The 14,531-nt window shown below is 37.8% G+C and overlaps 2 protein-coding genes across 3 annotated transcripts in view; one reads left to right on the forward strand and one right to left on the reverse strand.

Moving 5' to 3' along the window:
* Window positions 1–8,537, reverse strand: part of tbc1d22a (TBC1 domain family, member 22a) — a 157,255-nt gene extending 148,718 nt beyond the window's left edge. Inside the window, exons 1-3 of one of the 2 annotated variants that reach the window (XM_084111350.1) lie at window positions 8,318–8,537; window positions 7,489–7,545; window positions 2,612–3,030 (exon numbers count right to left, since the gene is read on the reverse strand). In XM_084111350.1, coding sequence (XP_083967476.1) covers window positions 2,612–3,030; window positions 7,489–7,545; window positions 8,318–8,379 — 538 coding nt within the window. In that variant the 5' untranslated portion in view covers window positions 8,380–8,537. The remainder of the gene's footprint in view (window positions 1–2,611; window positions 3,031–7,488; window positions 7,546–8,317) is intronic. The other variant, XM_084111351.1, reaches the window with a different exon arrangement.
* Window positions 8,538–9,139: 602 nt separating this feature from the next.
* The window catches only part of cerk (ceramide kinase), a 29,593-nt gene continuing 24,201 nt past the window's right edge, over window positions 9,140–14,531 (forward strand). Inside the window, exon 1 of the mRNA XM_084111325.1 lies at window positions 9,140–9,469. Within this exon, the coding sequence (XP_083967451.1) occupies window positions 9,319–9,469 (151 nt within the window). The 5' untranslated portion in view covers window positions 9,140–9,318. The remainder of the gene's footprint in view (window positions 9,470–14,531) is intronic.

The raw sequence follows: 14,531 nt of genomic DNA on the forward strand, positions 1-14,531 counted from the left end.
GATCACTTTCTTCACTCCAGGCGGTTCATGTTGTTATGAAAATATCCGCGCACTGGAATGTTCAGGTAAGATGATGTAAAATTAGGCTTCTGCTAAAAAAATTTGGCTAAAAAACAGGCTTCTGTCTGTAACGTCTTGACTTCGTGTTTCCACCAAAGAATGAAAAATAAAAAAGTTATTTGTGACTTTTTATCTCGCAATTCTGAAATAAAGTTTCTCGCAATTGCAAGTTCTAAAGTCAGAATTGCTTGATAAAGTCGCAATTGCATGTTCTAAAGTCAGAACTGCGTGATATAGTCGCAAATGAGAGTTATAAAATCAGAATTGTGTGATATAAAGTCGCAATTGCGAGTTCTAAAGTCAGAATTGCGTGATATAGTCGCAATTGAGAGTTCTAATGTCAGAATTGCGCGATATAGTCGCAATTGCGAGTTCTAAAGTCAGAATTGCGTGATATAGTCGCAATTGCGAGTTCTTAAGTCAGAATTGCGTGACATAAAGTCGCAATTGTATGTTATAAAGTCAGAATTGCGTGATATAGTCGCAATTGAGAGTTCTAAAATCAGAATTGTGTGATATAAAGTCGCAATTGCGAGTTTTAAAGTCAGAATTGCGTGATATAGTCGCAATTGAGAGTTCTAAAGTCAGAATTGCGTGATATAGTCGCAATTGCAAGTTCTAAAGTCAGAATTGCGTGATATAAAGTTGCAATTGCATGTTCTAAAGCCAGTATTGCGTGATATAGTCGCAATTGCGAGTTCTAAAGTCAGAATTGCGTGATATAGTCGCAATTGCAAGTTCTAAAGTCAGAATTGCGTGATATAAAGTTGCAATTGCATGTTCTAAAGCCAGTACTGCGTGATATAGTCGCAATTGCGAGTTCTAAAGTCAGAATTGCGTGATATAGTCGCAATTGAGAGTTCTAAAGTCAGAATTGCGTGATATAGTTGCAATTAAGTTGCAATTGAGAGTTCTAAAATCTGAATTGTGTGATATAAAGTCGCAATTGCGAGTTCTAAAGTCAGAATTGCGTGATATAGTCACAATTGCGAGTTCTAAAGTCAGAATTGCATAATATAAAGTCGCAATTGAGAGTTATAAAGTCAGAATTGCGTGATACAAAGTCGCAATTGCGAGTTCTAAAGTCAGAATTGCGTTATATAAAGTCGCAATTGTGTGTTATAAAGTCTGAATTGTGAAATATAAATTCGCAATTGCGAGAAATAAACTCGAAATTCTGACTTTTTTCTCGCAATTGCGATTTTATATCACGCAATTCTGACTTTATAACACGCAATTGCGAGAATTCTGACTTTTTTTCTCGCAATTGCGACTTTATTTCTCGCAATTCTGACTCTGATGTAAACTCGCAATTGTGAGTCGCAATTATCCTTTAAAATGTTTTATTCTGTGGCGGAAACAAGCTTACATACTGAACAGCCAATCAGAGTTTTCTCAGAGTTGCCGACGGACGCCGATTCAGTGTGCTCAATTGGCCAAAAAAAACAAAACAACGGGGTCCGACTAGTGCAGAACACACCGCAAAACTGGGCTAGCCGATGCTCAACGACGAAGGTTGTGTCAGGGCCTTTAAGAAATGAACCTCAAAAAAGCTGAATTCTTGGACCACACCAACCTATTATGTCATTATCATAGACCAATGGCAGATCAAAAGCGTTTAACAGCCATTTCAAACATTGAATCTTTTAGGCCTTCAGTGTCATGAAGATCTGGGATTCTAATAGTATTAAAATAAAGATGCTTTCACTCAGTTTTCTATGCTTCAGAAGCATCAGAGAGAAAGTGTGAGTGACAGGTCAGTGGGAAAATAAACCCTATATTAACATACCAAAGCTCAGTGGCAAACAAAACAATTGATTGACATTTCACTGACTCCAATTTGCCTGTTACAGACTCTCGGTTAATTACCAGAAGTTAAAATAAAACCGATTTAATGAAGGTCGTGCTAATTAGCTAGGAAGAGGACGAGGAGAAAATGAAATGCTAGAGTTTAGAAATAGGTCACAGGTCTGATCCAAAATCTAAACTTTCATGTAAGTCTTATGAAAATTGGTTGATCTTTCCCATGCAGAAACGTCTTGCATCTAGATGAAACACAACATTGGAAATAATGACAATTAAGACTAATGTATTCTTTGTTGTTGTTGTTGGTTTGTTTTTTATGCATGTCTCTTTCAATGTAAGTCTCCATGACTAATATCATTTTATCATCTGCCAGGGGAAAATGATAACTAATCGTTTACAGCACACATCTTTTCAACAAGCTTTAAAATGTATGAAACTTATAAAACACAGAGGTGCACCAGAAACCTGAAATACTGCATAATAATACCAATAATAATTATTATAATTATTAACATTTTCTATTAATTATGTTATTATTTCTATTTAGCTTTATTTTTATTTATTTTTTCTGTTTTAGTTTAAAAATTTTATTGAAATTTACGTTTTTCATCTAATAAAATCATATATTTTGCTTTATTAAATTACCAAAAAAAAACACTTTTATTTGTTTTAGGTTATTACAAAAACAATGTTATTAATCTAACCAAAGATTAATATCAGAGAGACAGACTGATGTTTGACTGACCTTTAGGCGAGCCGACAGGAGCTTCACTGTGTGACTTCACCAGTCTGTTGTCACTGAGTGGAAGAGCCTCTGAACCGAAAGACAGATCTGTTGTCATCTCTGCCCCTTCCTCTCTCTCCTCCTCTTCTTCCAGCTCTTCCTCCTCTTCCTCTCCGTCTTTCCCGTCAGGCTCAGTCATGCTATCCATCTGCTGCTGTCTTCTTTCCTGCAGCTTGCTGTGGTTTTCTATCACCTTATTGGCTGTCTCCATGACGACCTCGATGTTGAGATTTTGGGCTGCCATGGCGAGAAGTTCATCATCATCATCTCCCACATCCCAGGCGTCACTGGTGATGCTCTCGAACTCTTGGAAGGTGGTGGCTTTCTTTGGTTTTCCTGGCGTAGTGGAAGACGGAGGCTTGTTTCCTGCTTTTATCAGACTGCAAAAAATAGACAAGACTTTTGATGATACAGTATATGAATCAAACTCACACAGAACGCTGGTGTTCCACGTATAACGGTCAATAATATCCCTGTATGTGGGGAAAGACAACTCATAAAGAATAGGGATATTGTTCTGGTTTCTCTGACTCCCATTGGTAGTTGCTACATCGCTGCTGTTGGTGAATTACTGGCTTATGTTGCCACAATTTGCCAACTCTCATTAAAATCCTAAGACTTCCGTACACTGTCACAGCAGCTGTCAAAGCAAATTGCTGTCATCATTTACTCACCCTCAAGTTGTTCTAAACCTGTAGGAATTTCTGTTAACACTTTAGAATATGTATACAGCAACAAAGCACTAATAAATCATTAGCAAACTATTAGTTTTTAGTTAATTAATAGTTTATAAACTGTAGTTAATGCATTAATAGACTATCCCCTGGTTTCACAGACATGGCTTAAACTAGTCCCAGACTAAAATGCAAGTTTGAGCTGTTTTAACAGAAAGTAAATTGCACTGATATATCATAAAATATGTCAGTCCCATTCTTTTGTCTCAAGATGCACATCAGTAATGTTTTTTCTAAGGCACGTTTATAAAAGCTACTTGAATATCCTTAATGAACTAAGGGCTAATCCTGGCTTAATCTAAGCCTTATCTGTGAAAACCATGCCAATATACAAACAGATAGTTCTTCATTCGCTGTCACTGAAATAAATAAAAGTGTTATAAAAGATAATGCTTTGTTAAAGGTGCTCTCCGAGCGATGTCACGCGTTTTTTAGGCCAAAACATTTTTTGTCACATACAGCAAACATCTCCTCACTATCCGCTAGCTGCCTGTCCCCTGAACACACTGTCAAAAAAACGCAGTCTCTGTAGACACCACAGGCTCCACAAACGGCAACAAAAACAAACTGGCCCAGCCTGGACCACGAAACATAACAAACAGTGTTCCAGCCAATAACCGACAAGAACGATTTGGCGGTGGGGGTAGGGGGGTTAGTGCGCGTGCACATGAAGGGGGGGGTGGGGAGTGGAAGAGAGAGAAGCATGAAGAGGGAAGTTAGAGGAGAGATGTCCTAGACAACGACTAACGTTAAAAATGTATATTCTTGAGAATTTTGATATGGCCGACCAAAAGACGACGTTCCGATGAACAAATAACAAAGAGGAGGGAAAAGGAGAAGGAACGCGCGAAGTCCCGAATTTACATCGGAAAAGCGTTCAAAAGGTGGCGAGAACTCCGCCGGCAGAAGGGCTTCCAATCCGATATTCAGGTGGCTCTGTTTTTGCTGGACAGGTGGGTAAATCCAGTTTGTTTTTTCTAAATGGTTCATGACTGTTTCAGGAAGCACGGGAGGGAAGGGGGAGGGGACAGGATGAGGAGGAGGGAGGGTCGAGCTAGCCTCCGTTTTGTTTGACAATACTTTGAACTAGGGCTGAACGATTAATCGCAACAAAACCACACGTGATTTGCGATTATCTTATGCTCAGCTTGTCAGTGGAGTGCGGCTGATTGGTAGTAAATACTGCCCCATTTGAACCCCAGAGGGCGCTCTCACGCAAACACGCTAAATATGCCCCGTCGCAGAAGTACAATAATGCGCATCATTCCAGGAAATCCTTATCGCTGTAGCTGAATAAACAGAAGATTGAAACGCTTTGATTAAACATGACTTATAAATACACGACTGCCTTATTCTGTGTAAGAAGGCACATCATCTCACAGAAGGATGCTCAACTGTCGTTATGAAGTTAGTTTGGAGTAAATGCATGTTATTAAATGTTGTCTGTTGTTGGACAAGAGGTTCATAAATGCTTCTCATGTTTTGGAAAGATGTTTGACGCGTGTTGTTTTTTCAAATGCACGTTATAAGTGACTCAAACTCACAGTGCTTTCAGATGGAGCAGCGTTTACAGAGCCGTACATCAATGACAAACTGCGCATAACAAATAATCGCAGCCTTTGCGATTTTAAAATCGCGATAAGCCATCTCGATTTAAGTGCGATTACATGGAAAATGCGATTAATCGTTCAGCCCTACTTTGAACGTCAACAAGAAGTGACTTCACCCAACATCACTTAGAGCACCTTTAAAGGTGCAGTCTGTAAGAATGACAGCTAGTGGTTGAAATAGGTACTGCAGTCCAAATTCAAAAAATCGTAGATTGTCTGCTTACTATTTGCTAACACTTTATTGTGTAAAGACAAGAGACATTCTACTGACTATAAGTAACTTGGCAACTACAAGTCAACTTATTACACTAACCCGAACCCTAACACCTGACCAAAACCTAACAGTCTATTGACAGTCTACTACAGTCTACTAATATTCTAATGAGAGTTAGTTGCCATGTAGTTGCAAAGTTACTTATAGTTAGTAGAATGTCTAAAGTGGACTATCAAAATAAAGTGGAAACAGAAATTCATACAGGTTTGGAATAAATTGAGGGTGAGTAAATGATGACAGAATTTTCATTTGTGTGAACTATCCATTTAAGACTAGGCTAAATAATATGCAGAATCATAAAACTATTAAATCACTATTAAAAAGCTGAACTAATAAATAAATGACAAAAGGCACAAAATGAGCTGCTATTCAAAACCAGATTTCCCAAGCAAAAAGGATGCATTGTATTGCTAATATGTTAACATACATTACAGGTTGAGAATAGTTTAAATAAGGAAATGAGATACAATGCTTAATGTGTTCTGTTCAGGTTGATGTTGTATCCTCACTAATAGCTAGATAACCAAAAAATCATATTTCCACTGCCAGTCTGGCTCTGAATCTCATTCTAAAATGCACAAAGGCGGCTGTTTTTGTTCTTGTTTGACGTGGCACTATAATGGGCAGGGTTTGCTGACTCATTGGAGCAACATCTGTGTTTGTGACAAAGATAACAGCAACAAGTGTGACCTGACAATGTATGATCACTGCTATTACTATACTATTTAATCATATGCAAAGTCAACAATCAAAATGTACCCTATTCATATCCTTAAATCATGTTTCTGTGATTATTGTGTTAAAGTGACATTACATGGGATATATCACACACACACACACACACACACACACACACACACACACTCTCTCTCTCTCTCTCTCTCTCTCTCCATCCATCCATCCGTCTGTCTGTCTGTCATCTATCATCCACCCATTCATCCATCCATCCGTCTGTCCATCCATCCATCCACCTGTCTGTCCATCCATCCACCCATCTGTCTGTCCGTCCGTCCATCCATCCATCCATCCATCTGTCTGTCTATCCATCCATCATCCATCCATCCATCCACCCATCCGTCTGTCTGTCCATCCATCCATCCATCCATCCATCCATCTTCTATCTATCATCCATCCATCCGTCCATCCATCCACCCGTCCGTCCGTCCGTCCGTCCGTCCGTCCATCCGTCTGTCTTCTGTCTATAATCTATCCATCCATCCACCATCCATCCATTTGTCCGTCCATCCGTCCGTCCATCCATCCATCCATCCGTCTGTCTATCATCTATCCGTCTGTCTGTCTATCATCTATCCATCCATCCATCCACCCATCCACCTATCTGTCTGTCTGTCTATCCATCCATCCATCCACCCGTCCGTCCGTCCGTCATCTATCCGTCTGTCTGTCTATCATCTATCCATCCATCCATCCACCCATCCACCTATCTGTCTGTCTATCCATCCATCCATCCACCCATCCATCTATCCGTCTGTCTGTCTGTCCATCCATCCATCCATCCATCCATCAATCCATCCATCCACCCATTCACCCACCCATCCATCTGTCTATCCATCTGGTCTGTCTGTCTGTCTGTCTATCCATCCATCCATCCATCCATCCACCCATTAATCATTCATCCATCAACCCATTCATCCATCCATCCACCCATCCATCCAACCCATCTATCTATCTATCTATCTATCTATCTATCTATCTATCTATCTATCTATCTACAGGGGTCGGACAATGAAACCGAAACACCTGCATTTTGACCACAATCCTTTATTAATTTATTAGTATGGTGTAGGGACTCCTTTAGTGGCTATACAGCATCAATTCAAGTCCTTGAGATTTTGAACTTTCCTCTTCCATAACAGTGGCCAGGTAACTATGTGATGCTGATGGAGGAAAAAAAAATTCTGACTTGGTCCTCCAAAATACCCAAAAGTGGGTCAAAAATATTAAGATCTGGGGCCTCATGAATAAAACTTTCCATAGATTTCATACTAAAAGTGTGCGTACGCCAAAAAAGCTTGATTTTGCGAGATTTATAAAACCATACGTACGCCAAAACTTGAAATATATAGCCTACATATAGTTGTTGAATTTCACTCTGAAAAGCGAAAGCAAAAGCATAAAACAATTTTAAAAAGATCCTCTTCTATCTTTAAATATGCCAAATACATACACACATTTTCCTTTAAATATAGCTGCACTTACTTGGCATGTAGCAGAGGGTCAAAGGGAGGATGTTGGGCTCCATAAACATGCTGGATACTGCGAAAAAGAAAAAAAGCGTTACGAAGCATGTTTATAAGAAAAAACTGTCTCTATTTTTAACTCCCTCCTTTATTTATGAACTGAAAACTGGTTTGACAAGTCAAGGTTCAAGACGCAATTCTTGATTTAAAAAAACAACAACAACTAGGCATCATTTAAAAAAGTTATTAGAGACATATGTCGTCACATGTATAACTATATAATATATATATATATATATATACACACACACGTTTGAGGAAGTTGCTGTCATCACCAACCAAAATGCACCACTGTACCATGTAAATATCATGGTTTTTGAATACAGTAATCATCCAGTACCATGGTATACATCAAAATACTACTATTAACGTAGTATTACAATCATTGTACCAATCTGTAAGTTTCAAAAGAGGGGCCCAGCAGCACATAGCTAACAGGCTAATACATGCCTTTATGAACTAAACTAGAGCTTAAATCAGTATTACCACCATATACACATTGATCAGATGTCAGTGCTAGAAGAATATAATCATGATCAATATAAACTTAATACATTATTGAGATCAATCCAATCATGGATGTGTACAGCTAGCACACATTACCTGAGTTTAAGACAGCCTTTAAAATGGTCAGATTTTGATGACACATGTTATTCTAAATATTTGGAGCTCCTCTGGTGAGATCTAGCGCTGACAGATATTGTTCGATTAGCTGAACCCCTAATTGAACACATATAAATACACACACATAGCTAACACACAGACATTAGCATGAACACGTCACTCACTTCCCAGGAACCTTGGCTGTGTTTCTCTTCCAGAACTGTTTTTTGTTGCCGTCAGCTGACATCTTTTTGCTTCAGAGTATTCGCTCATAAATAAATTTAGAGAAAAATGCTGATAAGTTGTGCAAACTGTGCACGAAGAGTTTATTTACACCTCAATTCCTCTTCGGAAACTCAGAGAGCCGCCATGTTGGTACCACCCATTACACATAAGCGCAGCTGTGATTGGCTAAGGGGTGTCATGAGTGGCTGCTGAACAGCCAATCACAAGTGGAAATGTAGTTCCCTCTCAGTTCCTCCACAGGCTTTTTAAAATATTTTCTGTTTAGGGAATTTATGTCTAAACAAATGAAAGTGGTTTAAAACAAAAACATTAGCCAAAATAAAAAACCTTTGAATGATAAAAAAAAATGATGAGTATTGAATAACAATTTCATAATTTATTGTTTGGGTCAAACTGAAAGTGTTCTATATATGATGAAAGTGAAAGAGTACTGATGCTGTCAGGGTCTAAAAAAGACAGAAACAAACAAACAAACACCTAAATAAATAAATAAAGTGACATTAAATGTAAGTAGTACAATACATTTAGAACGATTCATCAGAAAAAATAAAAAAATAAAATAAAAATAAAATAAATATATATTTAGTTTCCTTGTTGCTAGTCACAATCTGGAAATGGATGGAAACCGCATCATGCCACTACTTTAGAGAAAGGAGAATCAAAACTTTGCTTCTTCATGTCAATGACTTTATAAAAGTATGTCAATCACCCACATCGCCCCTCCTACAATGGAATTATGAGTGACGCATATCGCTAAACTCCTCCCACTTTATCAGGAAAGAGAAAACCGCTATGTAGCCAAACTGCTCAGGAGACAACGAGCACCATTGTAGCGATTGTAGCATTTTTATAATAATTTAAAGCGTCGGCTCGTATAGTATAACCCCGTTTTGAAGATGAAAGTGAGATAACTAACGTGTTTGTGTTGTTAAGAGCAGAAATGGAGAAGCAGCCGCGTCTGTTGTGTTCTGAGCTGTGTGTTCAACGCAGACCATATGAGGTCACATTAAACTGCGCGATTCTCGCGTGGAAAGACGTACAAATCGTCCCAAAACACACCGGACGCACCATATATGGATCTGTCAAACCTGGTGAGTTACACATCTAATATAATAATAACACTATAACAGATATACAATGCGTTTTCGCTGCTTTTGTTTGTCCTAGTGGCGTGTGTCTCAAAGCAAACAGAGCTGCCTACCTAGTAGACCGCAGTTTAGGGCATCTTACAGGGCAGAGAATCAAAGTACGCAGCATTTTGGGCCAGCTGACTGTGATGCCCCAAAATGATGCTTGGGTCCGAGGACCAAGGGAGTGCTGGGGGGGGTTGTGGAAAAGTTTAGAGAAAAACGTATAAGAAATATGAATGGTCAAACACGCTGCAAAGTAGATATTGTTGACTGAGAACTTCTGTATGATGTTGCTGACTCTAACAATGGATGCTGATTGGAAGATGTCTGTGATGCCCAAAAGCACTGCTGACCTGGAACCCAGTTTTGATGACCTACAAACACTACTGACTAAGCATGTGGCTCTAATGCCTGAAACCAGTGTTGAGGAAAAGTAATGCATTACAATAATGTGTCACTCCCTTAAAAAGTAACTAATTGTGTTACTTAGTTACTTTTTTAGAAAAGTAATGTGTTGCGCTACTTTTTTTTTTTTTTTTTCCTGGTCTAGGCTTGTTTTTTATAACAAAAAAGTTATATTTTTGGGCAAATGCAAAGACCCTTTCACACCAAATGTGAAATAATAAGCCTCAGGCTGAAGGAAATGTAAATTTCCGAGTGTACAGTATGAGGGTGCAACTCAAGCAAACCTTTCAGCTGCTGCTGGATGCAGGAGAAAAAAAGTTTAACACTTACTTTACCAGTAAAAATAAAAACAAAAACAAAAATATTGTAATTTTTGCTTATGGTTTACCTGAATCATTGAAGGTCAGAAGCAAGAACATTGGTCAATAAAGTGAGATTAAATGCATACAAATTATGTATGTTTTATTAATCATATTTAGTTATTGGAGGTTTGCGTAGTATTCTGATTCTGCATATTTTATTCATTTTGAGGAATATTTAATATTTTTTTGTGCAAGTGAGATGAGTAAATGCACGCTCACATTTAGTCTAGAACTACAATAATCATCATGTTTGCTCACAACAACGCCTCTGCACTTCGATTTGTCTCAACATGGGAACAGGAAAGCTGTCAGTCAATAAATGGAAAAACAAAGTAACTTATTTGAAAAAGTAACTCAGATATTTCGTTGTAAATTTTAAAAGTAATTAGTTACTTCACTAGTTACTTGAAAAGTAATCTGATTACGTAACTCAAGTTACTTGTAACGAGTTACCCCCAAAACTGCCTAAAACTGCTGCTGAATTAGGAACACTTCTGTGATGCCCAGAAACATTGTTGATGTGGAGCATATATAGCATAACTGCTACTGACTCAATACACATAAATAATGCCCAAAAATGCTCCGATGTATGATCCACAGAAATGCAGGTCTATTATTCCCAAAACACTACTGACTCAGAAACTGCCTATGACACGCTTCCTAGTAACTTGTCTAGGCCCGAACATGCTGCGTTCTGTGCAAACACATATGACCTAAATTGCAGCCATTATTTAGCCTCATTAATCAAGATTCTTGAAATAATACATTTTTGAGTCTAGTTTCAGGTCAGTAATAGAAAATCTGTGATGAACATTTGATATTAGTTAAGGCACCCACACACTTCGAGATAATCAGGCTGACTGTGATAAGATTACCTTATCACACTATTATCGCCATTTCCTTTTGCCCATCGCCCGCCATGTCTTGTTTAATTTAAAGTCACGTTTGATCACGAGAGATTTTGTGAGATTTCCAGTGTTCACAGTCGGGACTTTTGTGAATGGAATCTGTTCTGTTTTTTGCACACTATAGGAACAATACTGTTAAATCTATGATTTTATCATCATGTTTATGATCTCCCACATTTTAAAAATCTGATTTAAAAATGTTTTAGTGGGCCACCCTTAAGAATAGAACACCAAGAGAATAAATGTATTACATGCAATCTGCCAGCTATCGCATCATTACCGCATGGCACAAGCTGATTGGCCTCTGTTGATCTTGCAGCCAATGAGATTGTTGCTTGCTCAACATTTAAACAGTCTGGTTCATTGTTTGCTATAAGCTAGTCCTGCATCAGTTCCTCTGAACCCCTCCACATCCCCCAGCTCCACCTGCCTAGATCTGCTACGGGATTTATGTATGTCTATTTATGCAGCAGCAGCATATCTTATCTTACATGCTCACAGTAGAGCAGGGTTCACCAATCTCGGTCCTGGAGGGCCGCTGTCCTGCAGAGTTTAGCTCCAACCCCAATTAAACACACCTGAACCAGCTAATCAAGGTCTCACTAGGCATACTAGAAACTTTCAAACAGGTGTGTTGGAGCTGGTTGGAGCTAAACTCTGCAGGGACAGCGGCCCTCCAGGACCGAGATTGGTGAACCCTGCAGTAGAGTGTATGTGTATCTATTAGCAGTAGCAACTCCATACTTGCATCATTTTCTTTACAGAAACATTTTCTTTCCCACTTTATATTAAGTGTCTTTAACTTTAACTCTTACTTGCTTAAAAACAAAAAAATGGTAAAATGTCCTTATTGTGTTCATGTTGTATTACAAAACACTTTTTGCTAATTACAGGTGTAATCACATGCCAGTATTTTGTAAATATAAATATAACCTACAAATGATGAATTTAAATGTTAGCACATATTGTTAAAGTCCCTGTAAAGTCAAAATTAAGTATGTGTTCTGAGTTTATCACACCACAGAAAAATGTGTTATTAGCCACCCAGCCAAATTTGAATGATAAAAAAAGCCGGCAAGTACATAAAATAAGCTATCAAAATCTTGAAAAAATGAGCAGTAGTCTCTGCTCTCAAACTCTTAATATCAAGTGGGTTCAGTTTTTCTTTCCATACACTCAGTGGCTGGTAATAACATCAGATTCAGTAATAGTGAAGTTGTGTATTGAGTTCTCAGACTGTGCTGGAAGGTCAGAGGAGGTCTCTGATCTAGAGGAATTGGATTGTGTGTTTTCTCCTGTCTGCTACACACACTCTCATTTCTGATGGGTTATGCCTGGGATTGTTAATGAATCTTTAGATGTCTGTCATGAATTATCATATTTTAACCTCCAGGTTTTGGGTTGTTAATCATTGCTTTCAGAAAATCTCTCTCATTCAACATGAAACAGGTTTTTTCGGGCTACACTGGGAAAATCCTAGACCTTTTCAGAAGAACAACATGGTCAAAAGAGTGACCACAAATAATATGCTTCGCAAAAACACAACCTTTCCAGATTACTCTGTAAAATGCCAATCAGTTAAAGTTTAAAACCATTTTGATACAAAAAGCAAAGACATGCTGCAGTTCACCTTCTGCTCTTAGAAAGAAAATGAATAAAGTTATAAGTATAACATTTTAAGTATAATGCATAAATGAAACAAATTGCTAATAGTCAGGAGTAAAGCTTACACAATTATAACATAACCTTGCAACTGAAAATAAAGTAAAAAAGTTGTGTGGTCCATCCAAACACTGAACCTCATCTCAATGGTTTATTTTCATTTGATTGTGCATTTTCAAATATAATACCTGTTAAATGGCAGATGGACTTACTGGGCAGTAATAATCATTAGGAATCCTGACATACATGGTTGCAGTGAACCATTGTTATAAAAGAGTCTGCTAAAAATCTGTTCCCATTCATGGTTTGATATCTTGCATAAAAATAGGTTGCGTCTTTTGACCTTTGGAACATGTTCAAAAGCGTCCCTGTTAAAGAACCATAAACGAGTCCAAACCTAATCCAGTTTTTGAAATGGTTTCACCTAAGCAAGGCCGTGGATACATAACACTGAATGCTGAGGAGAAGTTGAGAACTGGGTGAATTCCAGTTCCAGTACTAAGATACATTACACAAAGCCGGCTTTTATTTAAAGGTCTTGATGGATGTTTTCCTCAGGGCCGTGACACATATGAAATTAAGTTTCCACCCTGTTTAAGGTAGTTCAAGGCGCCCGGTCGTAGTTTAATTAAAGGATTTCACATGAACAAAACTATTGCTCATCAGAGGTGAGAGCGATTCCAGTTGCCTAAATTACATTTTTGTCATCAGTGCCCAAATATATTTTAGTTTTTTGTCTTGCTTTTTTGTTTTGTGTTTTTATTTTGTGTTTTGCTTTTGGTTTTGTTTTGCTTTTTCGTTCAGTTTTTTTGTGTTTTGTTGATTTGTGTTTTGCTTTTTTATTTTGTGTTTTTGTTTGATTTGTCTTATTTGTTTTGTCTTGCTTTTTTGTTGTTCTTTTTTGTTTTGTATTTTTGTTTTGTGTTTTGCTTTTTTGTTTTGTGTTTTGCTTTTTTGTTCTATGTTTTGCTTTTTTGTTTTGTGTTTTGCTTTTTTGTTTTGTGTTTTGCTTTTTTGTTCTATGTTTTGCTTTTTTGTTTTGTGTTTTGCTTTTTTGTTCTATGTTTTGCTTTTTTGTTTTGTGTTTTGCTTTTTTGTTCTATGTTTTGCTTTTTTGTGTTTGTTTGTATGTGTGTTTTGCTTTTTTGTTGTTGTTTTTTTGTTTTGTTTTTTGTTTGTTTTGATTTGTCTCCAAAATGTAGTTTCTGTAGAAAAACATCCAGATCACTTGACTGAAAATAACATTTTTCTAACACTTTGAAATGTTTTATTGCCATGTAGACATGAAGAACATGTTTTTGTTTTGTTTTGTTTTGTTTTTTCTCTTTGTGTACCACTTTTTACTTCGTTTTACTGCGAAGAGCTTCAGGCTGTCAGTGTGACTTGTCAGCATCGGCTGTAGTGTGTCATGTATATGTCCATCGGCCATGTAATCTAACCCCTTTCACCATGAGTTTGTTTTCTCAGAATGCACGTAACTGAAGTAGTGGGGACACAAAAGACGTTATTTGTAGAGGGCACTTTCATACTAAACAAATGTTTGGTTTTGCTGGAAAGGTCACTTTGGATGAATGAATGGTGTGTTATGCTGGTCAAACATTGTGCTTCAGCGGTTTCCAAGAAGGGTATAAATGCTTGGTCCCAAACTCATGGCTCCATGGCAATAGATGGCCGGAAGGATACGAG

The sequence above is a fragment of the Abramis brama genome, assembly GCF_963993115.1.
Source record: "Abramis brama genome assembly, chromosome: 4".
In the NCBI taxonomy this organism is placed as follows: Eukaryota; Metazoa; Chordata; class Actinopteri; order Cypriniformes; family Leuciscidae; genus Abramis; species Abramis brama.